The sequence below is a fragment of the Bicyclus anynana genome, chromosome 12 (assembly GCF_947172395.1).
Source record: "Bicyclus anynana chromosome 12, ilBicAnyn1.1, whole genome shotgun sequence".
Taxonomy (NCBI): Eukaryota; Metazoa; Arthropoda; class Insecta; order Lepidoptera; family Nymphalidae; genus Bicyclus; species Bicyclus anynana.
In genome coordinates this window covers 14717963-14745608 of record NC_069094.1, presented here as the reverse complement: position 1 = coordinate 14745608, position 27646 = coordinate 14717963, and the positions used below count along the sequence as shown (strand labels likewise).

The 27646-nt window shown below is 36.0% G+C and overlaps 1 protein-coding gene across 8 annotated transcripts; it reads left to right on the top strand.

Moving 5' to 3' along the window:
- Positions 1-788: 788 nt before the first annotated feature.
- On the top strand, positions 789-27137 carry LOC112055044 (MATH and LRR domain-containing protein PFE0570w). Of its 8 annotated transcripts, XM_024095021.2 has the most exons (28): positions 789-1051; positions 9942-10124; positions 11694-11834; positions 12074-12106; positions 13297-13479; positions 13673-13816; positions 14407-14589; positions 14679-14810; positions 14890-15204; positions 15377-15691; positions 15776-16090; positions 16360-16548; positions 16654-16794; positions 17326-17646; positions 17874-18056; positions 18486-18536; positions 18747-19700; positions 21401-21532; positions 21610-21933; positions 22055-22243; positions 22436-22573; positions 22801-22902; positions 23402-23716; positions 23788-23944; positions 24021-24187; positions 24286-24612; positions 24691-24870; positions 24956-27137. In XM_024095021.2, the coding sequence occupies exons 1-28, from the start codon at positions 895-897 to the stop codon at positions 25141-25143; spliced, it is 6159 nt and encodes a 2052-aa protein (XP_023950789.2). In that variant the 5' UTR covers positions 789-894; the 3' UTR covers positions 25144-27137. The 8 variants fall into 8 exon arrangements, with proteins under 8 accessions (XP_023950789.2, XP_023950790.2, XP_052740630.1 ...); XM_024095022.2 differs by lacking the exon at positions 12074-12106; XM_052884670.1 differs by lacking the exon at positions 22801-22902.
- The last annotated feature ends 509 nt before the right edge of the window (positions 27138-27646 follow it).

Sequence of the window (27646 nt, the reverse complement as noted above, 5' to 3'; positions counted from 1 at the left end):
TCCCAGAGCACAGAGGAATCATGAATTTCGATGTACGTTCCATCGTCCCTCTTGATTTATTCACAGTTATAAAGTCATATCATATTTCACTGGCGAATTAGCGTAAGTACAAGGGTCCTGGTCTACTAAAGGTCTGAAGTGGCAATGGGTGGGGCACATAGTTTGAAGTACCTTGGAGTCCCAAGGTGCTGGAATGGCGACCCCGCACTAAAAGTGCGAAGTGTTGGTTGACCCACCAGGTGGACTGACGACATCAAGCGAGTCGCAGGGATTCGTTCGATGCAGGCGGTTCAGGATCGTGATATTCGAAAGTCCCTACAAAAGGCCTACGTCCTGCAGTGGACCATCGGTTGATATCTTATTGGAGAATCTTTAGAACAGGAATATTCATCATCAGCATCATTAAAAACTCACATTCGTTTCATTGTTGACCACGAGCCCCCTCTCTGAATGAGAGGCGTTAATTGGCAAATCGATTCAGTATTTGCGGCGTTAAAGAGTAACAAATATGCAATCATACATCCAAACGAACATCCATGCAAACTCTCGCGTTTATAATATTTCTTATTTAATTTCCTAAAACTGAAAAGTTGGAGGCAAGCCTCGGACCTGATTCGAACCTACGCCCTCTTAATCAAGGGCAGAGATATCCATTTGGCTATCACGGCTCTCAACTGGAATATTGGTTATATTGGCAAATATATTTCGTAGATCCAATGGAGTATGCAACCTACCCCAAAGACGATAATATAGTGATAATAGCGACGGTATATACGGTGTAAACAAAAGCTAGGCGGCGCTCGGGCGGGGGCGGGCGGCGGTGCGCGGGCGCAGGGCGGGCGGGGGCGCAGGGCGGGCGGCGCGCTCCGGCGTCAGTACGCGCGCGCCCTCGCCATGGCTCGGTGGGTGCCGGCCCTCGTGGCCCTGCTCGTCGTCGTCTCCGCCGCGCGCAAGGCGCCGCCCCCGCGCGCCGAGCCGCAGATCGAGGAGGTCACCGCCAAGCAGCTGGAGCGGGTGCTGGACGACAAGGACTACGTGGCCGTGTTCTGGTGTAAGTGCCGGTGACGGTGGACGCGCTCAGATATTTTGGCGGCTCGCCGCTCGTTATGCAACCGCGGAGACAATAAAACCCGAGCCGACCGCGACGGCCGTCGGCGCCGCCTAAAATGGCGCCGACACTCGCTCCTCGCGGTCCCGTCGCCCCAAGGTCGCCGGGCGCCTACGCTGCGCGGCTACGGGCTAAAACTATACCAGTGTGTGCCGCACGTTTCGTTGAAATAGATCCCCATTGCGTGATTTTCGCATTCCCGATTATTTTAGCTCACCGGTGGTCCCCGTGCCGTGCGATTCTTGGACGCCGAAAAATTGCGATCGACGAGCGTTGGCAGGCGACGAATGTCATCTTCCGACGGCCGATCGGCTATTAGATAATTATTTTAATGCTCCGGCGGCAGTTGACTCATATGCACCGCTCGTCGGAGGATGCTGCGATCGGTCTAGACGCCAAAAGCGCTATACATCAACGTCGCCTCGCTAGAATGCTAGGTTATCAGTTGGGCGAGCTCGGGAGCTCGGAGTCGTAGGGCGGGCGGCGGCTCGCACTAGCGCGGCGCGCGAGCATTCGTCTACGTCATGTACACTGAATGTCTTGCATCCAGGCATCGGGTCGAGGTTACCGACATCAACACAAACATAAACAAACATTGTTCATAATTGCAGTTATCATTCTCCTCTCTATTACTCATAACTATTTAAAATCTTCGTCGGACAAATTCAACCGTTTTTAAAATAGATCCCAAATGACGCAATTCACGAGATCTTGTAAAAGCTTATTTCGATAAAAATATATTTTTGGTCGGAGACTAAAGTATCTAATTAGTGTGCGCTAACTAACGATGTTTAAATTTTAAAGCGTCTCTTGTTCAATTTAACGATCGTTTGCGAGATAGAGCAATTGATGTAAAATTTAATGGCACTACATCTATTTTATGGGTCACAAAATTACTTCAAAATGCTCTTTTAAAAAATATTAAAGTCTCTATTTATTTCAGGTATTCATTCATTCAATTATTATTTTCTATGTATACATAACTAAAACCCATACTTTTTGACAATGTTTTATTGCTTTAGGTTACATTTAAATGATTAGGATGATGTTAATCCTCAAGAGCACTATTCATTAGCAACGAAGAAGCGTTTTATCTTATAAATAGTGCCGGTTGCCTAGTAGATAATGTGGTAGAGGAAAGACATAATTACTGAAATGTGCGGGTACAAACGTATAATTTGGAGTTCTTCCAAAATCTTCATGCGTTATCAATCTATCCCCTGGATTAATAGAAGTTACGGCGGTAAATAAAAAGAACAAGGCCCACTTATATTTGACTGAAAATATTTAAAAAACACCGATGAAACTTCCGCATACGAAAGTTGTTAGACCTTGATTAAATATTTACGTCAATGTCGAAGACCCTGCACCCAAAGTTTATGTCTACTCATTTGTTTTATTTCCGTTTTATGAATTCTAAAACAGTCTACCTTCGAGTTCAAGTCAGCTGTTGCAAATTACTGCTCTTTCAGTCGTAAAACCGTTCGTAAAAACCTCGTGTTTAATCTATGGCTTTAATATGTCCTTCATCTGTGAAAATATTTTCAAGAATGCAGCGTATGAAGGGAGTAATGTAAAAACAAACACAGGATAACATTCAATAGTGTCTACTCTACAATCTATACTAATATTATAAAGCTGAAGAGTTTGTTTGTATGTTTGATTGATTGAACGCGCTAATCTCACGTACTTCTGGTCCGATTTGAAAAATTCTTTCAGTGTTAGATAGCCCATTTATCGAGGAAGTTTATAGGTTATATATTATCCCCATATTTCTATGAGAACAGGAACCACGCGGATGAAACCACACGGCGTCAGCTACTTTGTAGATAAAAATGTACCTACTTCAAAATGTATTTTCTTTACTTTAGTGATTACATACTCGTATTTTTATTTTCTTGTAGAAATATTAGGTATTTTTTATGTATTCGATTTAAAAGACTTTGATTTTGTCTACTCACATCTCTAGGTACATCTTTTTAATGGATTTCTCCCCATCCTCATGGACAAAAGTGTTGTGTTGCCGTAAATCCTATTACTAATCGTAAAAGTACACATTATTTCCTAGATATATCCCTCTATTCTTTACGCTTTTTAACTATTTATTTATTTAAATATCAATATTGCTTATCTAGGAGCTCAGCGAGCTCTGATGGCCAAATGCGTGGTTTGGTGGACTTTTAGTATTCCTTCGTCTCTAGTTATGTCGTGATCATAATAGGCCTTCAGGCAGCAATAATTTAAATTAAATTCAGGGGATCCCAACGATTCTCTGAACTTAAAATTGTAAAGGGCAAAACCTTCTCAAAACCATTTGGAGGACCTTGTATAATGCCAAAATTCAGTGGAAGTTCATAAGATTCTCTTTTGCAATTTACGTTTAAAGTAACCTACCAATACTGACTACAAGTTGGCTTCATCATATGAGCCGATGGACGTCCACTGCAGGACATAGGCCTTTTGTAGGCCTATGTCCTGCAGTGGACGTCCATTGGACGTCAACAAACATCACGATACTGAGCCGCCTGCATCCAGCGAATCCCTGTGACTCGCTTGATGTCGTCAGTCCACCTGGTGTGGGGTCGACCAACACTGCGCAATGACAGATCTTGATCACGTGACCAGTCGATAGTAAATGTCATTCCCATACATCTTTCTAGTTTTCGAAACGTTAGCGATCGTAGAAAGAGAATCGACGTGCCACTTGGCTAGGGGGGCTGGTCTTCCTGAGTGGGGATTTGGAGCTTAGACCCATCACGCTGTTCCAATGCGGGTTGACGGGCTAAGGGTGATAATATTAAATTCATTATTGACCACTCAACATTATCAACCCATATTTGGCTCACTGTTGATCTCGTGTCTTCTCTCAGAATGAGAGGGGTTAGGCCAATAGTCCATCACGCTGGCAATGCAGATTGGCAGACTTCACACACGCAGAGATTTGAGAAAATTGTCTTGTATGCAGGTTTCCTCACGATGTTTTTCCTTCACCGTTTGAGACGTGATATACATACATATAATTTCTAAAAATGCACACAACTGAAAAGTTGGAGGTGCATACCTTGGACCGGATTCAAACCCACACCCTCCAGGATCGGAGGCAGAGGTTATATCCACTGGGCTATCATAGCTTTTAAACGACCACTATCAGATATTAATGATAATGACCGGGACCGATGGCTCAATACACCACTATCTTCCCAACTCCGAACTGAGAATTTTAATGTAAAATTTCTTAGCCTTCACTATCATATAGCCCGATCTCCTCTGCATCTGTCTCGTTGGTCCTGAGGTTAGCCTATGTTGTTTCGGATCACAAGGTCATGGGTTCGATAGGTATGTACAGCAAATTATTTGGGACTAGCCGACGCTACGCGATTTCACCCGCGTAGTTCTTGTTTTCGTGAGAATACCTACGGGGATAAAATATAGCCTACTGGACGCCCGGGTTTTCGTTTGCGTGAAATTCAGATTTTCACAAATCTCACAGGAAATATGCAATTTTTAGGGAATCTAGGGTATAATCTATCTCCATTTCAAACAGCTATGGCGAACACACATACTCACACACAAACTTTCGCCTTTAGTGTGATGATACTCACTAATAACGTGGTTTTCTAGTGGTACTGTTGGGGGTTATCTCTAGATAGTTTTTGAGATAACCCCCCCATATGCCAAACTTTACGTCTTTATAATATTAGTATGGACGCCCGCAACTTCGTCCGCCCTTAGACCTCTTTAATCCAGCCCTTACAGTAGTATCGCTTTAAAAATGGAGTAACTTCTCCCGTTATCCCAACATTTCCCTTTACTGCTCTGCTCCTATTGATCATAGCGTGATGAAAAGTATACTATAATCTGCCCAGGAGTATGAAAAATAATTGTACCAAGTTTCGTTAAAATCCATCGAGTAGTTTTTGTTTCTATAACGAACATACAGACAGACAAACAAATAATAATTTCACTGATTGCATTTTTTGCATCAGTATCAATCACTAATCACTCCCTGATAGTTAGTCGTCTGTCTACAGATTTAAGACTGTGGTGCAGCTGTGGTTTGCGACTTGTGGAAGGTAGCAGGTTTCAAGGGTCCAGAGCCTCAACCGTCCGATCATGGGCTGACAAACTTTTACCCTTTATAAAATTAGGTAGATATGGCTATCGCAAGCTTAAGTTGCACCTCCATGAACTGAAGGCCTATGTCCTGCAGTAGACGTCCTTCGGCTGATATGATGATGATGTATTGTTGATTCTTTTAAAAGAATTCCTTTGTAGAAACATAAAATGTATTTACACATCCAGCTATTTAAACTTCGTTACGTTGGCAGATTTCTCGTTTTACGTTACCGTGACGTAGGTTCCACTTCTCAGTAGTGAATCGGTCTGAAAATATTTGTATCTGAGTTAACTGGGCCAATCTTTGCACAATCGGCTATAATAATTCTGGATTATTGTGTGCCACTGCCTACTGATATATTCGTACAATTCTCGTAGTTTTTACCTGTTACTCAATATTAAGTTATTTTGTCCAATAATATTTTATACTATAGATATGTTACGTGCCCACAAAAACACCGCAAAAAGTGATCCGAATATAGCTACTCCACTGGGCGCATACATGCACAATTTTGTGTTTAATTCCATTATATTTATGTACTTATATCTACTTATATGTATACAGTTTTTTACCAATGATGTTACATACTGTTAGATGTGTTATACACGAAGCGTCGCAGTGACTCGAGAATAAAAAAAATATTCAAGAAGTGTCTTATGTTTTTAATTATTTTAAAATTTTACAAAAACTAATGAAATAAGATGGAGTATTTTTAATTGGTAATTATTGATTGATTAAGACTCACTCTGCATGATCTTTATTCTGTGGAATAACCATAGACATATTGAATAACGACTGATATGCCATAAATTATTATCATTTCGTTACAAAAGAACCAAAATTCTATTACAGTAGTTTTTAGATTTCCTGAAAACACAACTTGATATTGTGGGCATTATTTAGATATTATATTTTGTTTTAATAATTTTCATTGTTTACTATGCGACTAATTATTGAACTTAACAGAATTAGGCACCCTTGGTTCGCCTCAGTTGAAACGCGCTAGGGACATATCTAATAGTATGAAATCTTTGCGCCTCATTTCCGTAGGGTTGGCATGTCTCATGCTGGCATGTCTCCCATGCTTTAACCATTCTTAACAAGACTTTCATTCAACTTCATCGGTTTAGTGAAAGTACTCTTGACCTAGCCTTTAATGAGAATTTCCTGGATTTGGTCCAGGAACATTCACCTTGGCCTTCCCCTACCATTTCCATTCACCCTCGCCAATGATAATTTTATACTATAGATTGGTTACATCCCTACAAAATCAATGATCCAAATAATAGGCTACAACACTGAGTGTACACATTTTTGTCTTTAATTGCGTTATAATATATGTATATTTAAGAGCCGTGATAGCCCAGTGGATATGACCTCTGCCTCCGATTCCAGAGGGTGTGGGTTCGAATTCGGTCCGGGGCATGCACCTCCAACTTTTCAGTGCATTTTTAAGAAATTAAATATCACGTGTTTCAATCGGTAAAGGAAAACATCGTGAGGAAACCTGCATACCAGAGAATTATCTTAATTCTCTGCGTGTGTGAAGTCTGCCAATTCGCATTGGGCCAGCGTGGTGGACTATTTTCCTTACCCCTCTCATTCTGAGAGGAGACCCGAGCTCAGCAGTGAGCCTTATATGGGTTGATGACGAATATGTATATTTATGTATACATACCTATATAGTTTGACACTTCCTGAACACACAATTCGACATTGTAGACGATATTTAGGTATTATTTTAGGTATTAGTTTAAATAACGTTCGTTGTTGACCAAAACTAACATTGAGTTGTGTATAATTTTTTTTTGTCACTTTATTGTCATTTTCTCTTCTTCGTAACTTTATTGACACTTCTTTTTTATTTTCACTTTTATCTAGATTACCATTAATACAGTTAGGTATTTTTAATAATTATGCCCCTAGATTTCTGTTTTTCCGAAATAGGAACAAATTGTAGTTCGAATTTTGAACGTAAAAGTAAGAGATTTCATATTAATTAAATCTGCGACTAATTTAACACACAAATCTATACTAATATTACAAAGCTGAAGAGTTTGTTTGTTTGATTGAATGCGCTAATCCCAGGAACTATTGGTCCGATTTGAAAATTTCTTTCAGTGATAGATAACCCATTTATATTTTCAAAATATTATATTTTCACATATTATAATTTAAAAAAAAATTAGGGATCCTTCTTGAAACTCCAGTAATGTAACTCAAGGTGTACAAAAGTTTTGTTTACATGGCGTGCGCTGCAAAAACTATTGATGTTAGAATAATAATTTACTACAACTTTGCAGAACACATCATTTTCTACAAAAAAAATGTTGCGACAGCATATTTCTATCTTCTTTATTTTAGCATATAGAATACCTTTTGTACTTTAATAAATTATGTAAATCATATACTAAGGTTTACGTCACTATTTACACAACTAACCTAAATCCTTAACAAAATTAATTACTTAATAATCAAGAAGATATTATAGAGATAAGATTTGCCTAGTACAATATGTTAATTAGACATATAGTTTCGGAGATATTACAAGATTTCTAAAAGATGCAAAAATGTCGCTAAAAGACGCCCCGCGGTTTCGCCCACATACCTAGTTCCTGTTCCCGAAAGAACATAGAGTAAAAAAACAGAAAAAGACAGTAGATAACAGTATCTATACTAGTCTATACTAGTATTATAAAGCGGAAGAGTTTGTTTGTTTGTTTGATTGAACGCGCTAAACTCAGGAACTACTGGTCCGATTTGAAAAATTCTTTCAGTATTAGATAGCCCATTTATCGAGGAAGGCTATAGGCTATATATTATCACAGTATTCCTACGGGAACGGGAACTACGCGGGTAAAACCGCGCGGTGTCAGCTAGTTTATAACATTAGTGTTAGTATGGATGCACTATCATGTCACATCAGCTTGACGGCCTCCGTGGCGCAGTGGTATGCGCGGTGGATTTACAAAACGGAGGTCCTGGGTTCGATCCCCGGCTAAGCAGATTGAGATTTTCTTAATTAGTCCAGGTCTGGCTGGCGGGAGGCGTCGGCCGTGGCTAGTTACCACCCTACTAGCAAAGACGTACCGCCAAGCGATTTAGCGTTCCGGTACGATGCCGTGTAGAAATCAAAAGGGGTGTGAATTTTCATCCTCCTCCTAACAAGTTAGCCCGCATCCATCTTAGACTGCGTCATTACTTACCATCAGGTGAGATTGTAGTCAAGGGCTAACTTGAAAAGAATAAAAAAAAAGCTGTCCATTTTTAACCGACTTCAAAAAGGAGGAGGTTCTCAATTCGGTCGGTATTTTTTTTTTTTTTAAATGGTAATGTTTGCATGATTCTAGAACAAATCAAAGTTAAAAATAACACCAGTGACTACAAAGTTCAGTGCTATTCCAGAAATATTGAATGTTGTTAATCTTACGTCATTGTGAGACATGGTCAGTCATTAGACATTCATTTGCACTATTAATAAGTCGATGATTGTTCGATTAAACACTGATGAAAGATTAATTTAGTTGGATAGAAGCAGGCGCTACTTTGCGGAAGTTCATCATGAATAGTGATTTATTTATTTTGCTATCATCCGCGAAAAGCTGACGAACCCATGCGAGGAAGTCACCTAGGTCCGACAAAATATATGTATGTTTCACCCCGAAACCGAAGCATACTCAGGAGATGTTGATTCTACAACGAGCAATTGCAGGCAACTAGCAAAAAAAATAAATTATTATCTACTAATGATTAATTTAGTGTATTTGTGAATGTATTTCCTGTGTTATTCAATTCTCATTAGGTTCGAGTACAGAATAAAAGATCTCAAATAAAGAAGCCTCCTTTATAAAGTTTGGAAATATTGTCTTAGCATAAAAATACTCCAATAATTTCATATTGCTCTATGTCGTTAATACGTGTTGCCAAATATTCATTCGGTTGAGAAATAGTCAATTTTCTTTTCACGTAGACTCTTTCATTTGTTTATTTATGTCAAAAAATGTTTAGCAGGCAGGTTCTTCTCCTCTGCGTTGAGCATCCGGGTTGGGGTAGCGTAGGGACCTGGAGGCTTAGGCTTCTTGCCCGGATAAGGCGCGGGAATCTTGCAACCCCGGTCATGTTTTTTCAGCCCATTTTGGAACTGAGGCCTTGTGGCCTAGGGTTTAAAATATTTTTGAAAACTTTTTTTAAATTTTCCAAGGTTTAATGTTAACTTTTGATTGGACTATTAATGATTTTCCAGGAACAATTATTTGTTTCGCTCAATGAAGTTGCAATGCAAAACTGATATGTTAGTCTTCAAAACATAAATGTAGAGTAGATTTCTTAATTATCTGCGCGTGTGAAGTCTGCGAATCCGCATTGAGCCAGCGTGGTGGACTATTATAGCCTAACCCCTCTCATTCTGAGAGGCGACTCGAGCTCAGCAGTGAGCCGAATATGGGTTGATAATGATGAAGTTCTGCGTTGTACCGATGGATGCGGGCAGCTCGAGATTTTATTCGAGATATGTTTGGAAGTCCATGCAAGAGGCCTATGCCCAGCAGTGGATGTTCATCGGCTGATAATTATGATGACGAGGTTTCAAGTCCCATCTCCTATAAGGAGGGATGCCTTGTCCTGTATTGCGCCATTAAAACAGGCTAATACCTGATGATTGAAGTCTCGCGCTGCCATTTAATAAACCTAGGCTTATACAAATGTTTTCCTTCTCAGATGCAAGAAGTTGCGTGACGTGCGACAAAGTGCTGGAGGAACTGGAGAAGATAGACGACGACACGGACACTTTCGGCGTCGACTTCGTTAAGATAAACGACAAGAGGCTCGCCAAGCAATATGGCATCACGAAGTTCCCTGCACTCACGTACTTCCGTGAGAACGAACCGATCATTTACGAAGGTACGTGGTAACTGGTGATCATTCTCTATGCTAGCCACTCACCATCCGATAAGCCCACATGCCTGCAGCGAATAAAACAAGTGATCGTGTGCTGGTCGCGATCGGCATGATGTCATTCATGCACATCGCGTACACCACGAAGCTGTTGCTGAAGTTGAAAAGCGTTAAGGCGTCGATTTCGTAAATAAATTGTTACAATAAATCGATCATATCGCTCATAAGTGACCCAATTCCTGCCAGATACTGAACGGCATGTGAACAAACCTGATAGCATTAGCACACGCTATGAAGAGATGACAAGCTTATATGCAATCTTTCAGCCACAACACGCGAACTCCAACAATCAACAATGACACCACTTGGGCGTCTTTTGCAAGCGAAGTATCCATGTGTTTTAGAAAAACAGGTCCCTAAGCCACAGTAAACGAACAAAGAACATAAAGTTTTAAGATAAGCGTTAATTTTTGGTTTTCAAAGGTGAAATTAATGAACTCGACTCTAAAGACACATTTGTCTCAAAATAGTGAATCATTTAATTTATAGCATTCTCAATTCAATCAATAGGTATATAATCAAATTAAATCTTTAATTTTAAACATTCGCTTACCACTGTCATGGCCAAACTGCCAGCCATGTAATTTATTATATGGAATGAAAACTCTTTTGTGTTAAATTAGGACAGAAAACAGAAGTGTCTTGATTTTTCTGATGAGAATTATAATATGATAATTCAGATGATTTTGAAATTATAATAAGGTAAACCAAACATTTCTAATTTAATGCCAGTTAAGGTTAAGAATCGATTTATAACATGGCTAAAGATTCAATATAGATAGGTACGTAGAAGATAATAAATCTGTATTGCTCACTATATTAAATAAAGTAGGGTTAGTTAGCAACGTGAAAATAAATATATCTGTAAACAAACCATAACGACTGACATTGACGACGTGGCTATAAGAGTAACAAATAGAAATGTCTGCGAGGTTGATCTTTTTGGCAGTCGATCAGAATTAATTAACTAACATACATTTTAAATACCAGAAGCTGATGAGACGCTCAATCTAATGCAAGCAGCTACTAATAGTGATTGTTCATTTTATATTATTTAAATTTCACAACAGATGTCGTTAGTACGTGGGTTCCTTAAATGTAGATAAAAACACATTTTTGTATCACTATTGCACTACGTCACTAGTTTTGTAGAAGTTAAATAATATATACAATAAAAACATACATATAATAACCTAAATATTTACTAACTAACCTAATATTAGTTACTAGAAAGAAAAATATTAACGCAATCATTAGAAAGGTAGCACAAATTAAAGTTATTGAATTAAAATAATTTGTTGAAAATGAAATGCAATGTACAGGGTATCGTATAGCTTTATTAGTAGTTACCTGAACTAGAAGGAAAGAAAGAACTAAAAAAAGTTAAAATAATTTTGTTTGCAGTTACAAAATTTTGTAGAAATCACTTAATGTTGAATTAGGTAACATTTAAGCAGCAATTAGTTGGTAAATATGCAAATACGCCTATGACAAATAATATATTAATTGTTATAGGAGATCTCATGGACGAGGAGAGCGTATTGGATTTCCTGACGAGCTTAGAAGCAATGGACCTTCCTGACCGGATAGAAGAAGTGAATCAGAAGATCCTCGATAAGATCATAGAGGACACAGAATATGTAGCCGTTCTCTTCTGTACGTATTCAAGTCTTTTCCATCGTGGTTTGTTAAACGACTTAATGAGCTAATGTGGTAAAATTTGAGCCATCTTTTCTGTTGACTAACAAAAGTATATATACCTTTTATAAATTCTACAAACGTAGTAGATCTGTCGAGTAGATATTTATCTGTCGCTTCTTCTGATTAGTACTTAGTAATGATCTGTTTGTAAAGGAGTACATTGTGATGTGTGTTTGACAGTGTTTTTCACGTAGGTCCCGATCACAAAAATTGCGGCCCGATGAACAGTAAGTAAGATTTTCAGCAGGTGGTATGTTTTATATTTATGTCGTTGTGGCTGATACATATAGCTTATTAGAGTAGCGTAATATCAATTCCGACGTGCTTTCCGCTTTCGATGCGGCTGCGGTGGGCAATTTCGGAGAGTTATTGGAAATTAGATTAAGAATTGGCGTCTCATCTAGTTCGAATGGGCATCCGTTATTGTTTCGGCCAATTAGATATTTGGCTCGGATACAACATATCACAATACCATGAATCACTTGATAAACAATACTATTACAATCATTGCAATTTGATAATACCAATTCATATTGTATATTTATATAAAGTGGCTGTAAGTCATTCATCCAACGACGATACCCACTTGTTCTTGGTATATTTTATATTTAATAACTTCCATGTAGTGGTGGCGGTGTACGCTAGAATATAACAGAAGGTTCATCGGTCTAGCGTGATGGAAGGCTAGAATCAAAAACGCGTTCGTATTATCGGAGCGTGCGGCGAGCTATTTCGGCAATACTATTTTTGTCTTGCCAGCAAGCTCGGATTGACGGACCGACATGTCACGAACAAGACATCGGTTATATTCTACTGTGTACAATGTAACATCCACGAACTGTTAAAATTCGGTCGCAGTTAAATTTGGCAGCAAAAATTTAAGTTCAGTTAGTTGACCTTGACCTACATTACGGCAAACTGAAAGTATAAAGTTTTGAAATTCTAAAACAAACACTCATTACTGGTTTAAAAAAATCAACATCAAGTTTGAACTAACCTAGAAATCTCACTGAATAGGACCTATAGTGACGTCTGTTTTTAGTGAACCCTAGATGGACTAAGTTTTAGTGGTTTTTAGGGATTTCCCTGATTAGAAACTTTTAGAATTGCATTAATTATAGAATATAAAGGTACACCTGATTTCCCCTTAGATATCTACACAATTAAAGGTATAATGTGACGATCCGCGATAGTCCCAGGCACCAGCACCACCAGGATCCGACATCACCAATGCACGACACAAAACGCTTGCGATACTTGCACACTTAATACATACTACTACGATTAATTTCTTTTAACACACAACTACCCAAGCAAGCGCTTAACTGCACTGCTTCGAATCCTGTACGAGGCATGATCTTCATAAGGTCATCGAACTTTTGATAAAAGTTTGAAATTGGCGACTGGAATGTTTCAGATAAACCCGAATGCAAGAAATGCGCGAAAGCTTTACAAGAACTTGAGAACATTGACGACGAAGCAGACCAACTCGGGATAGGTTTTGTCAAGATCCATGATGAGGAATTAGCTGAGGAGTACAGTCTTGGCGAACTGCCAAGATTAGTGTACTACAGGCATCAAATACCTGTTATCTATGAAGGTATGTGAGTCATTTTGGTGACGTTCGTATTACGAAATTAAACATTGTTGGAAATCTTTTGAAAGCGGCAAATTTTCAGCATAAAATGATTTTTCTATAATCTATAAATATAAATACAAGAATTAGATACATGAGAATGATGTTTTATTAGTAGACGATAGTAAAATACTACATAATAAAATATACATTTTAGGTGAACTTAGTAGGGAGGAAGACGTTCTGGAATGGCTCATTGCGAACAAGTCGACTGGGGACGAAGAAGACGTGATAGAGGACGTTACAGCCAAAACTCTTAACACTCTCATTGGCAATGTCGACAACCTTGTCGTACTGTTTTGTAAGTAACATTCGTATAAACTAATTATAAAAATAATCAACAAACTTATAAGTAATAAAGTAGGCTGTTATAAATCTATGCTAAATACAATTAATAAATTGCGTTTGATAACGTTTGCGTACGTTTGATAACGATCACAGTTAAACATTATTATCCTAAGCCCGCCAAAAAGCAGCTTTTTGGCTCTATAATCCATACCCCCTTTTGTGTAAGAAGTACTTACACAAAAGGGCTTGGCCTTGTAGTGGCGTTAAATAATAATGATCATATACAAACAATATAATATAAATAATCAAAAAAATATGGGATGAAATAAATTGGTTTCTATGTAACAGATTTTAAGTTAAAAATATCATGCTATAAATTCGTAGATGAATGAAGTTGGCACATCGATCAAATGGTATATTTTTATAATCACTTCTTATTTTGATACGAATTAATATTAGATTTCGAGTACTGCCAAACAAATGTAATTTTTTCTAACACTTTGATCTTAATTATCACTCGATGATTCTTTAAAAATTTATAATAAATAAGATTAAAATCATTAGATGAAATACTAAGCTTAATATAATATTAAATACCTACAGATGACCACGGTGATGAAGAATCGATGACGGTTCTAGGAGAGCTCGAAAAAATTGATGATGATTGTGATCGGCACGGAATTCAATTCGTCAAAATTGATGATAAGAAAGCTGCTAAAGAATTTGGTATCGATGATGTTCCTTCAATAGTCTACTTTGAAAAACAAATCCCCAATGTATACGACGGTAAGATTATAAAATGTTCTATTGAATCATGGTAACAAAATATTTTTGTCGGCGTATAAAAATTATGTTCAAAACTAATTTTATTTTAGGTGACCTTGAGAATGAGGAAGAGATTTTAGAATGGCTTGTTGGTCAACTAGAAAAGGATGAAATCGAAGATGTCACCGATGAGATGCTCGATCGCCTAATTAAGGATGGAAAGACTGTAGCTGTATTGTTTTGTAAGAAATATTTTTAGCTAATTCTTTATACTTACAATATTTAGTCAGTGTAATTAATTTTTTATAATATAATTTACAGACGACAACAATGATCGAAAATCTCAAAAAGTCTTAAATGAGCTAGAAAATATTGATGATGAGTGTGATCAGCTTGGTATTGCGTTTGTAAAAATTGACAATGATGAGGAAGCCAAAGAGTACGGAATCGACAAACTTCCGACTTTGCTATACTTTGAAAAGGGTATACCGACATATTATGAAGGAAATTTAGAAGAAGAGGAGAAGGTTTTAAGTTGGCTGAAGCATCAAACTGAGAGCGATGAAATTGAAGATATTACAGACGAAATGCTGGACCTAATTATTGAGAAAATGCCATACGTCGCTGTCCTGTTCTGTAAGCTTTTTTTGCATTTATAAATATTACATTGAAGTTTTTTATACACTTTCAGATTTTTAGGAGTTACACACATATATCATTTGTCAGATACACTCTTTAAAATATACTTAACTTATTTTTACTTAAAGAACTGACACAAAAGTGAGATATAGTTCTTTGTTAATTCCAGATGATAAGGACCAGAAAAAGAGTCAAAAGATTTTAAGTGAATTAGAAAATATTGATGACGAATGTGACCAAAATGATATTGCTTTTGTTAAGATTGACGACGATAAAGAAGCTAAAGAATATGGCATTGACTCGATACCAACAATGGTGTTCTTTGAAAAAGGAATTCCACATATTTATGAAGGTGATTTGATGAAAGAAGATGAACTTTTAGGATGGTTAATTCATCAAAAACGACATAGTGAAATCCCTGAAGTAACTGATGAAATGATGGATAAACTTATAGACACTGCTCAATACTTGGCTGTTATATTTTGTAAGTTTTTGACTTAATTAGCTTATTATTCAATAATTATACTCATTCAACCTATTTTTCTCTGTTTCTATATTTACTTTGCAGACGATAAAGAAGACAAACAGGATATTAGAATTTTAAATGAGTTAGAAAATATTGACGATGAACTGGAAAAGGAAGGCATCGTAATTGTAAGAATAGATAATGAAGCAGAAGCTAAAGAATATGGTATTGATCACCTACCCACATTAGTTTACTTCGAAGAAAATATTCCTGCCATTTACGAAGGAGACCTGATGAATGAAGATGAAGTCCTAGAATGGTTAATTGAACAAAAAAACAGTGCAACAATAGAAGAAGTTACTGATGAAATTTTGACTGATCTGATTGAAGAGCATGAATATGTGGTGGTCTATTTCAGTATGTATGACCATACACATAATCTATCATGAATGATTTTGGGTCTACTTGACTTGAGTTTTGTATCTACTATGTGTAGAATACTATTTCTGTTCTACCAAGGATCTATTTTTTATTTTTAAAGAATTAAAGTATGAATACATTGTAAAACATTTTCAATATAAATGTTATACATAAAATTTTAAATGACTCTATTCCTGTAGTTTTAAAATTTTATATTGAACTAAATGCATATTAAAGTTTTAAAACTTTTTTTATAAACTTCGTAGGTGGCAAATGTGAAGAGGGTGAAGAGTGTGACAACATCTTAGAGGAACTAGAAAATATTGATGACGAACTTGATGAAACCGGTATTATTTTTGTAACAACAGAAGATTTAACCGTAGCCAAGAAATACGGAATAAAAACGTACCCAACTCTCGTATTCTTTAGAAACAAAGAACCTCTTATTTATAAAGGTAAACCATATACTAAATATTACGATATCCTGTAATAAATTTATATTGAAATGTAATTGAAATTTCACATTTTAATTCCAATATAAATTAAAATTATTTTTACAGGTGACATCGAAGATGAAGATGAGGTTCTAGCTTGGCTAACAGACGAAAATACACTCGAAATTCCTGGTAAAATCGAGGAAGTGAATTCTAAAATGTTAGAAAAAATCTTAGAAGAAAATGATCATGTTGTTGTCTTCTTCTGTAAGTACTAAGTATATTTTCTTTCGTTATTGAGAAAAAAGTCAATAAGAAACTCAAACTAACTTATAGTAATAGCAACACAAATCATGCCCACGAGGAATTGTGGCTGCATTTCCGAGTTGGACAGGGTAAAACTTTGCGCAAAAAATTAGCTAAGCCTTCTTACCAGTTAAATCACCAGTTGAGGCGATCAAATAGTCACCACGGCATAAGGAATATTTATGTAACTGGTCAGACAGGCATACTTGTGCCAATTACCTTTTTCTGCTGCGGCTCCCGGTCTTGATTCTGTCTCCCTGATATTAATCGAAGCCAATGTGCAAGGAACCAACGTGTACTTAAGGAACGTCCCACCCACCCCATTTCCCAGTGAACAAGTTTCAATCCATCCGGTCTCCTGGCATCGTTTAACGCTAAATTTTATGGTGGCAAGAGCCCTTATAATTATATCCGACACTCATTTTTCATCAAGGAAGTATATTTGTTAATTTTAGGCACGAATGAATTTTCTTAATGATTATTATATTTTAGATAAAGAAAATGACAAAAAATCGCAGAAGATACTAAGTGAGCTAGAAAATATTGATGATGAGTGCGAAGAAAAAGACATTGATTTTGTAAAAACATCTGACGAAGGAGTTGATAAAGAGTACGATCTTCCCGATTTGCCTGCTTTAGCGTTTTATCGTCACAAATTCAGAACTATTTACGATGGTGATTTGATGCATGAAGAAGCCATATTAAAATGGGTATTGGACCTCCACGATTCTCAGCCTGATGTAATCGAAAACGTTGACAGAAAAACTTTAAAGGACCTCATTAATGATGTTGAGCATTTGGCAGTATTTTTCTGTAAGTAACGTTATATAAAACTATTTATAGTGATACAAACTTCTGTGACGGTAACTAAACTGAAAAGTCGCGGCGGTTGCCATTTTGAAAAAACATACTAAAAGCGATACAACAGCAACTGACGGAGTAGATAAGTTTGTGTACGTTTAAATGAAATTCACAAAGTTAATGTTGGTTGTTTTATGTTATAAATTCATTACAATTATAATAAAACGTTTTATTTACAGACAGTGAAAGTTGCGACACCTGCGAGGAAATTCTTGAGGAGTTAGAGACAATTGATGATGATACAGATAAACATGGGATTCAATTTGTTAAGTCAAAGGACGCAAAATTGGCCTCTGATATTGGTATTTTCAGTTTCCCAGCCTTGGTATACTATGAAACAGGAGTACCGATTATGTATGATGGTGAGTCTGATTTTTTTTGTAACCAGTAATATACATTGTACCTATACAATGTAAAACTAAGAACAAAAGAATTTCTTTGCCTCTTTTTTATGCGGGATTGTAAAAAAGTCTAGACCTAAATCACTTTGCACTATGTCTGCTAATAGACTGATAACTTTATTTACCCTCGACCAAAATATGTACTTTATTAAAATTTACCTTACCTAGTTTACAAATTATAAACCTAAAATTGGTCTTAGTTGAAAATTGTGCCCAGGACCTCTGAGACAAAAATAAGATGATATTCTTAACTGCTAGACTGCTTTTTTGAGAGAGGATTATAAAAAAATAAAGATATACATACATATAATTTCAATAAGTTGAAAAAAACATTTTATATTTACAGTATAATCATAGAAAATAGTGTTAAAATATTTGTCCTATTTATAGGTGACTTAAAGAACGAAAATAAGGTTCTGCAGTGGCTTGTAGATCAAAAAAGTAAGATTCCACATCCATTTATAAACTTTGTAACGTAATATCTGTATAAGGTCTAAGGATTTGTTGATATACAAATAATGAATTACAAATTATTGCGTGCATGACATCATTCTTGACATCTTTTCAATAAAAATGTTTTATTGTACCTACGCCTTAAATGCTGGATGTTTGAGCTATGTCATTTTGCATGACAGTTACTAATGCCTGCAGGTGAAGATAGCCACCGACAAAAAAATAAAGCTAACACTAAATCAATGGCCAATGCAGATGTTGATAAAAAATCGGGGTTCCTGCGCCGTAATCTCAATATAGAGTTGGTTAAGAAAAATTTGCAATCTGCCGAAAGGAAGAAAGTTGGAAGTCTAAAGGTGGTGCATTCAGGAACATTACCAGATAAAAAACGCCAGGAGGGCAAGAATAAAAGAAACATTATGCAAGTTGACGATGATGACGATGATGACGAAGATGATGATGATGACGACGACGATAATGATGATAGCGACGACGATGACGATAATGATGAAGACGACGATGACGACGATGACGATGATGATGACGATGACGACGATGACGACGATGACGACGATGACGACGATGACGACGATGATGACGATGACGATGATGATGACGATGACAGAGAAAACATAGTCTCAAGTTTTATAAAAAAGAAATTATCTCTGTTTAAAAATCCTACTATGAAGGTTAATCGCGATAGTAAACTGAAAATAAAATTTCCTGGAAGTGAAAAAATTATCAAATATAGGAAAGATGACAATGATAATGACGAGGATGATGACGATGATGACGATGACGATGACGATGACGATGACGATGACGACGATGATGACGATGATGACGATGATGACGATGATGACGATGATGACGATGATGACGATGATGAAGATGATGACGATGACGGTGACGATGACGATGATGACGATGACGATGATGATGACGATGAAGATGATGACGATGACGATGAAGACGATGATGATGAAGACGACGACGAAGACAAAAAGCATATAAAAGCTTATCACAAAAGACTTAATTATAAAATAGGCAAAACTCGTCGTGATGTTGACGACGAGGACGACGACGACGAGGATGATGATGATGATGATGATGGAGATAATATATTTAGTAGAATAAAAGACATTTTTACAGGTAAACTAGAAATGTTGAACCCCGAGGTGTGGCCCTGCACGGAGGCACGGATGTACCCCAGTCACACATCTGCATGGTCGAATGGTAGCCCGCATGGGTCCACATCAGCTATTGCCTGCAGTCATTCGCGAGCGCTTACCAATTTAAACGTTCTTATTAATACTAACATTACATTTAGAATTAATAGCGCGTTCACTAAACGCGAAAATTTAAATTTTAAACATGCACAATATTAACGAAGTTAACTCTATTTTGTACAATGATTTTACGGGTATAAACAACAAATTTTTACTGACTGCAGGCGATCGCTGTTTCTACATTGGATTGGGGGCGAAACCGGCCGTCCCAAAAATGACTTACGAACCATACCAGTGCTGTCCCACTAAAGTTCAGAGCCCGACAAAAGTAGCGAAGGCGACACCCACCAAGGTACCGGTCAAGAAACTCGACAAGGAGAAAAACGCCGTCCCCGAAAAACCAACGAAGGGCAAAAACAAGGCTCTCGCTAAAGCAGACAAACCGAGCAAGGGGAAAAAAGGTTTATTCGGCTCTGAAAATATTTGGTGGTGGTAAAGAATAAATGTTAGATTAGTGACAACAGTGTCATATGATGTGGTTGTAAAGGGCGCGTGCGCGCTCGGCATCAAGCGGACACGACCGTTATGCTTGGCCTCTCTAAGCGGTTTCTCCTCCAACTCAATTATTGTGCTCTGGTTTAAGGCTGCATCAATTATAGTTTCATTAACATTGCTAGCTTTCAGTAACCTCGTGTCCCTTGATCCCTGCCAGCACTTACCAGGGTTGTATTTATATGCACATGGACTGTAATAGTAATGAAACATCGGTAGCTTTGTAATAATAATAAAAACAATAAAACTTTGGGAATGCGAATGCAGTCCGTACCACTATTTTGTCATATCTATATATATTGAGCTATTATTACGCATTGGACATTTTGAGAACTTGTGGAGACTAAATATTGGGATGTCTAGTGATGTTGTAAGCGGATGTATAAATCGTTCTATTGATTATAACTTAATTCCAATATTTAGAATTAACAAAAAATAAAACAACAACACGGGGCATTTTAATTACTACTTATTTTGACGCGCCAACTGAAAGACTTATCGTTGTAAGGATTTCATGTTCATGTAGTTTTCTAGTCTTCATGGAATCTCATTATTTTGTAATACGAGTTTTTTAAGAATATATTTGGCTGTTACTGGACTAAAATAAATAATAATACAAACGCAATGCCGGATTTCCTATGTTTAATGTTAAATTTGATAATGGATTAAATGTAGTATAAAGTTTCTAGTTGAAGAAAGAAAGAAAAATAATTTCATTCACATACGAGTATTCTGTTCGATTTCTGGCGTTGCAAATCTATGTTGATAGGTTGTAATTGTTTGGCCGAAAATTCGCATGAATGTCTTATTTATTTATTTGTTATGTTGAATAAGTCTAGTAGACTTTAATATAATTTTTGTTAATAAATACATTTTTACAATAATAAGTATCGTTATTGAATTTACACTCGAATGATGTCAGCATGGTAATGCCGTAGTTGTTCGCGCATGCCACACATTGGATGTTTACTGGTGAGTTACTGTCATACACAAAAATGGATGTGGTTTCTTTAATGATATTATTTTTAGGAGATTCCAGTATTTCAATAAACCCAAATTAAACTATTTTAGGAAACTTGTTGGATGAAACAGAAGTGCTAGATTGGATGGTAAGACAAAAGGAAGATGAAAGTATAGAAGAAATAGACAGGGATGAATTGTTCAAATATATTGAGACAAAGGAATTTTTAGCTGTTGTTTTCTGTGAGTATATTAAACATTGTATGTTCAATTAATTCACACGCACTCTCTATTTTTCGTACATGATTGATTCATTGTAGATAAAGAAGAAGATCCTCTTAGTCCAAGAATACTCAGACATGTGGAATTAATTGATGATGAAGCAGCTGAATATGGAATCAAAATTGTTAAATGTAGTGATCGCCTAATGGCAAAGAAATATGGATTCCGTAATCCACCTGGTATAACATACTTTAGGAAAACGAAATATATCAATTACGATGGTGATATCGATGACGAAGAAGAAATATTGGATTGGCTTACTAATCCAGAAAACATGGAACTTACGGATCACATAGAGAAAGTCAACAAAAAAATGTTTCAAAAAATAAGACAGATTTCGGATTATGTCGCTGTATTCTTTTGTGAGTTTTCAGTTGCATCTTTTGATCCACTTTTAGCGAAAATATTTTGTTCCATGATATAAATATTTGGTTAATTAATTATAGCATACCTATCTGTAATTCATTATGTCACCTGTTTTAGACAGTAATGACTGCAAACAGTGCCCAAAAGTCTTGGCTGAAATTGAACACATAGACGACGATGCGGATGGAGCTGGTATAAACTTCGTGAAAATCGACGACCGGCAGATGGCAAAGGAGTTCGGGGTATTTGCATTACCAGCAGTGTTGTTCTTTAAACTGGGTTCCAAAGATCCTGTTATATATGCAGGTACGTTTTTATTTTCTGTACTTGTATAAAACTTTCATACAGCGAATATCATTTGGGCGAGACTTTTATGTTACCTAAAAAATTGAGAGGAGAAAGGTATAATGCGCTAGTATAAAAGACGTCTCTTTCCTCTACTTTAAAGGCGATATCGATGTAATTATATGTCTTATAAAAGAAAATAATTTTTGTCAGGTGACCTATATGACGGGCAACAGTTGCTTAGTTGGCTGCTAACTCAAAAAAACCCAGCAGGTGATGTTATTGAAGCACTGGAAGGTCAAGAACTATTAGATATGATAGAGCAATCCACATCTCTAGCAGTTTATTTCTGTAAGTTTATGTAATTTAAATTTTAAGTATTTTTTTTTCATATTATTAACTCATTATAATTTTAATAATCTTAAACATAACTAAATATCAAATATACAATTAAACGTATTGATTCTAAAGCAAGTTATTCATTACAAAAGGAAAAACAAATGAACGAAAGTATTAAGTTTGTGATCTGTTAGTTTAAAAATATAACAAAATAATACAATAACTATTACTTTTATTAGGGAATAAAACATTATGCGAACTGTGCAATGCAAAAGCTACGCAAAAAAAGACGAAAAAGAGTTTAAGAGATCACGATGAAGAAGAAGGGCAAGAGATAGACGGTACTACTATCCCTTAGACAGTACCATTCTGTGTCCTGCCTGAATGATCCGATCTTTCTTTATATCATGACCCTTTGTTGCATGTCGCATGTAATTGTAGAGTTTACAAGTTACAACTTCCTGACTTGCACATTAGACTTGTAGTTATTATATCTTGAGAACATGCATTCCAGTATTTTGATTCCTGGTTTTCTTAGTTACAATTTCACTTACAATTCACATGAAGGAATGGGTTTAAGTAGATATTAACGTATTTTTCCTGATTTTTCCGTACAATTCCGTTTCATTTCAAAATATGACTCCGTCGTATGACGATGCGCTACAGTAAGTCTCGTAAGTGCCAAGTTTGAATCCACCCTTTCTTACATGATTGGCATACGACTATGTGAAGGAGTTACAAGTCATTTGCTTGAATGTGAATGCGTAAATCCTAAGTCTCCTACCAACGTATTTAGCCCTATATTTTCTTACAATAAATAAATAAAAGTTCAATTTTCAGATTCAATTAATTGTGAACAATGTGCAGGAATTCTAGAAGAGCTAGAAAATATTGATGATGATTGTGATAGACATGGAATAAAATTTGTAAAAACTCAAGATTACTCCATATCAGAGTCGTATGGTGTCACAGATTTTCCTGTACTGGTATATTTTGAAAATAACATACCCAATGTTTATGAAGGATCTTTAGCGGAAGAGGAGGAAGTATTACAGTGGCTTATCACTCAAAAAACTGAGGATCGTATTGAACTCATTACACGAGTAATGCTTGAACATATGGTGGAAGAATCTCAATATCTGGCCGTTTACTTTTGTGAGTCATGAAAGTTATAGAGAATAGTTTTGTTTAAATTGTTAGTGGTGTTACATGTTTTAAAATTTCAGATAAGTTAAATTGTCATATATGCGATCATATATTGGAGGAGTTGGAAAAAATTGACGATGAATGTGATGTCTATGGTATTCATATGGTTAAAATTCAAGACCCACAACTCGCAAAAAGATATTCAATCAAAACTTTCCCTGCTATGGTGTACTTTAGGTATTAGATTATAACCATTAAGTATAGATATTTCAGGAGTTAAAATTTAAATTAATTTATGTAATATTTTTTATAGGAATGGTAATCCACTTTTATTTGAAGGTGACTTGCAAAACGAAGAATCTATTCTTGAATGGCTTATTGATGACGACAATCGTGAATTAGCAGATGAGATCGAGTCGGTAAATGATCGAATGCTCGAGAGACTGTTATATGAGTCCCACTTGTTGGTTGTATTTTTCTGTAAGCTTTTTATGACAATTTTTATCATGAATTAATAAATAATTAATTAGTTAAATAAATTAAGTATTTTGTGAATTCTAATCACGTGTGTTTTATAGATGATGAAGAAGACTGTCCTGATTGCCAAGATATACTCGAGTCTTTAGAGCAAATAGACGGGGAAGTTGACCAATTTGGAATTGACTTTGTCAAAATAGCGAGTGCGGAGGCAGCTGCAGCTCATAATATTATAAACATACCTTCTTTGGTTTACTTTAGGAAAAGAACGCCAATGTTATATGACGGTGACTTACATCAAGTGGATAGAGTCCTTCAATGGTTGACTTCTCAAGAAGTTTTTGAAATAAAAAATGAAATTGAGGAAGTTAATAGGAAAATGTTGGACAAGTTGTTAGACGAGAATGAATTTCTTGCTGTTTACTTTTGTAAGTTGTTTATTTAACGGCATTACCAGGTTGTAGTGAAAGTGTATTTATGAGTCTGACTTCTATCTCGTTTTTCAGATGAAAATTCTGTTGAGAGTCGTCTTGTAATGGATAAATTAGAGAACATAGACAGCGAAACTGACAATTTAGATATAACATTTGTAAAAATGCATGATCCCCGTTATGCTCGCAAATGGGGCGTCACAAAACTGCCGGCTATAGTCTACTTCAGGAAACGGTTTCCAAGTATATACAGAGGTAAGGATAAACTTGAACAGCAATTGAGAGGAATGATCTAAGATTGTAAGAAATATTTACTAAAAGCGCCGGTATTGTATTTCAGGCGATGTGATGGCAGAGGATGAAGTATTAGAATGGCTACGAAAGAACAGGTTTAGGCAGCCGGAGTTGAATATATTCATGTACGCGTTGATAGCTTTATCGATAGCTTTTGTATTGTACACCGCCTTTTTACTACAGTGTTTCAAACCAGCGGCCACTGCACCGGCGCAGCATCCAAAACAGGCGTGAAGAACATTTTTACATGAGTGTTTTCACAGGTTTCGTTACCTTTGATAACCGATAGCGCTAAAATATCTCTGCGCTAGAAAGCTTATGGCTAGACGAATTTATTACCTTTCACTGTTTAAAGGTTTTTTTTATAAACGTTCCAACTTAAGATGTACAGGGAGGCTGAGAAGTCAGCGTTATGATCATTAAGTGATGACGTTATTAGATTGAGCTTTTACATAAGCTTACTTATTTATTTTAAAAATCATTAATGTCGATGGTAATAAGGTTTCGTTTAATACCGATAAATAGTTAACTAACAAATATATGGGATCAATCTTAACCTAATATAGGTTTTAGAACAGAAGACAGTTCTTCATGTAACTTATGCCAATCAACCAATTAAATATTTTTTTGTTAGTAATCTCGTGTTTTTAAAATTCAACTATGGTTAAATTTGCTGATTAGTCATAATTTTTACCTTATAATGAAACGTGAAGTTAAATGACAGTTAAATTCTTTTTAGATGTCTGTCTACGTATACCAAGGCATAGCTCATATAATTATTTTCTAAGAACTTATTCCTAGTATATTAGGCTACAGTTTGTTAAGTTTTTGGCTCGCGATTTCTTATTGGTATATTTTGAAAAAGTATGCGTACAAAGAAAAAATTACAACACTGAAGTCTAGAGTCATTCCCCTCAAATACTTGTAATGTTCCATTGAAAAGTTCATTTAATTGGCTAGCATGAAAAACTTTATATTGAAGCGACTTATTCTCAGTATCTGATGGTGCACTGCCGGCCTGGTATATCTAGATAAGACTGTATCTAAAGGTACTTATCAATTATGTATTATTTATTATTTTATTAATGCATGTGGTTTCGATATTTTGACGGAGTATTTTTTATCTGTTGAAAGACATTATGAACATATTTAAATATATCGTTAAAGTTGATCATTTATCCTTTTATATGTTATCCTGTTTAAATATTATATTTGAATCGGGCTTTATTTTTTGTAAGTATAGTCTTTTAAGACTCATCTTGTTTATTGTTTAATACGTTATTTTCTATATTTTTATTATCTCTGTTAATGTTGACTTTTAAATAATCAATAATTTTTACATTCACTTAATTCCAACATTCATTTAAATCATTATTATTAACCAACTATTAGGTACTTTTTGTCATTCCCGCTAAAATTTTGTAATGATAGATATATTATCATATGCGTTATGTCTACCTACCTACTACATTTACATTTTAAACCTACATAAATTCTTGTACATAAAATCAGTGGCGTAAATAGCACCCGTCTGAATATGGCGTACCTACAGTTACACCACTTTTATGAGTTGCATTGCCAAAATTCTATGTAGCGTTGATATATGTACTAAAACTGTGTCTGCTACTTTTGAGTACTTTAATCTTAACGAAACGGCCAACCTTTTTCTATACTTACTTAATAAAAAAAAAATAATGAGAAATTTGTGATGCGTATTAGATGAGTTTTGTTGGCAAACTTCGCTCCGCTTGGAGCACTCATAAGTCGCTATTAGACCTCATCAGAGTAACTGTTATCTTTTTCATACGGATATGTAAAAATGACGTTTGTGAGGGAAACAATAAGGTTATAAAAATGTAGTTACGCCACTGATAAAATTTGCTATAATATGCAACCTATTTTATAGATACCATTCTAACCATTCTAGGTATTTCAGATTTTGTAAATATCATAGTTTTTTGTTCGAACTGTTTATGTACCAACCTATCATTATTTTTTAATTAAATTATAACGAAAAAACTTATATTTCTTATTTAATTAAGCACTTACTTACTTTCTAATTAAAAGCAGCAAAAAGCTGTTATTTCCGATTGTAACAATAGTATTTATAATGTATGTTTTGCTCAAAGAGTAAAGCGCGTTTGGGCTTGCGTATGTTAAGACGTTAAAAGTTGTACATAAAATGTAAATATTAAAAATAAATAAAAATAGTAAAAATAATATATGAATGTTACTTGTTCTTATTTTTTCCCAGTACCTAAAAAAATTTTTGACGGCCTTCGTGGCGCAGTGGTATGCGCGGTGGATTTACAAAACGGAGGTCTTGGATTCGATCCCCGGCTGGGCAGATTGAGATTTTCTTAATTGGTCCAGGTCTGGCTGGTGGGAGGCTTCGGCCGTGGCTAGTAACCACCCTACTGGCAAAAGACGTAATGCCAAGCGATTTAGCGTTCCGGTACGATGCCGTGTAGAAACCGAAAGGGGTGTGGATTTTCATCCTCCTCCTTACAAGTTAGCCCGCTTCCATCTAAGACTACATCATCACTTACTATTAGGTGAGATTGTAGTCAAGGGCTAACTTGTAAACAATAAAAAAAAAATCAATCTCCAAGTTCTAATAAATATATCAACAAATTTTCATTAGATTTTTTTAAAAGTAAATCATGGGTAGATACAGAACCCGGAGGGTAGGGTAGTCTACGGAGGGTGGAAAACTGGGAATAATTAATAATCATAA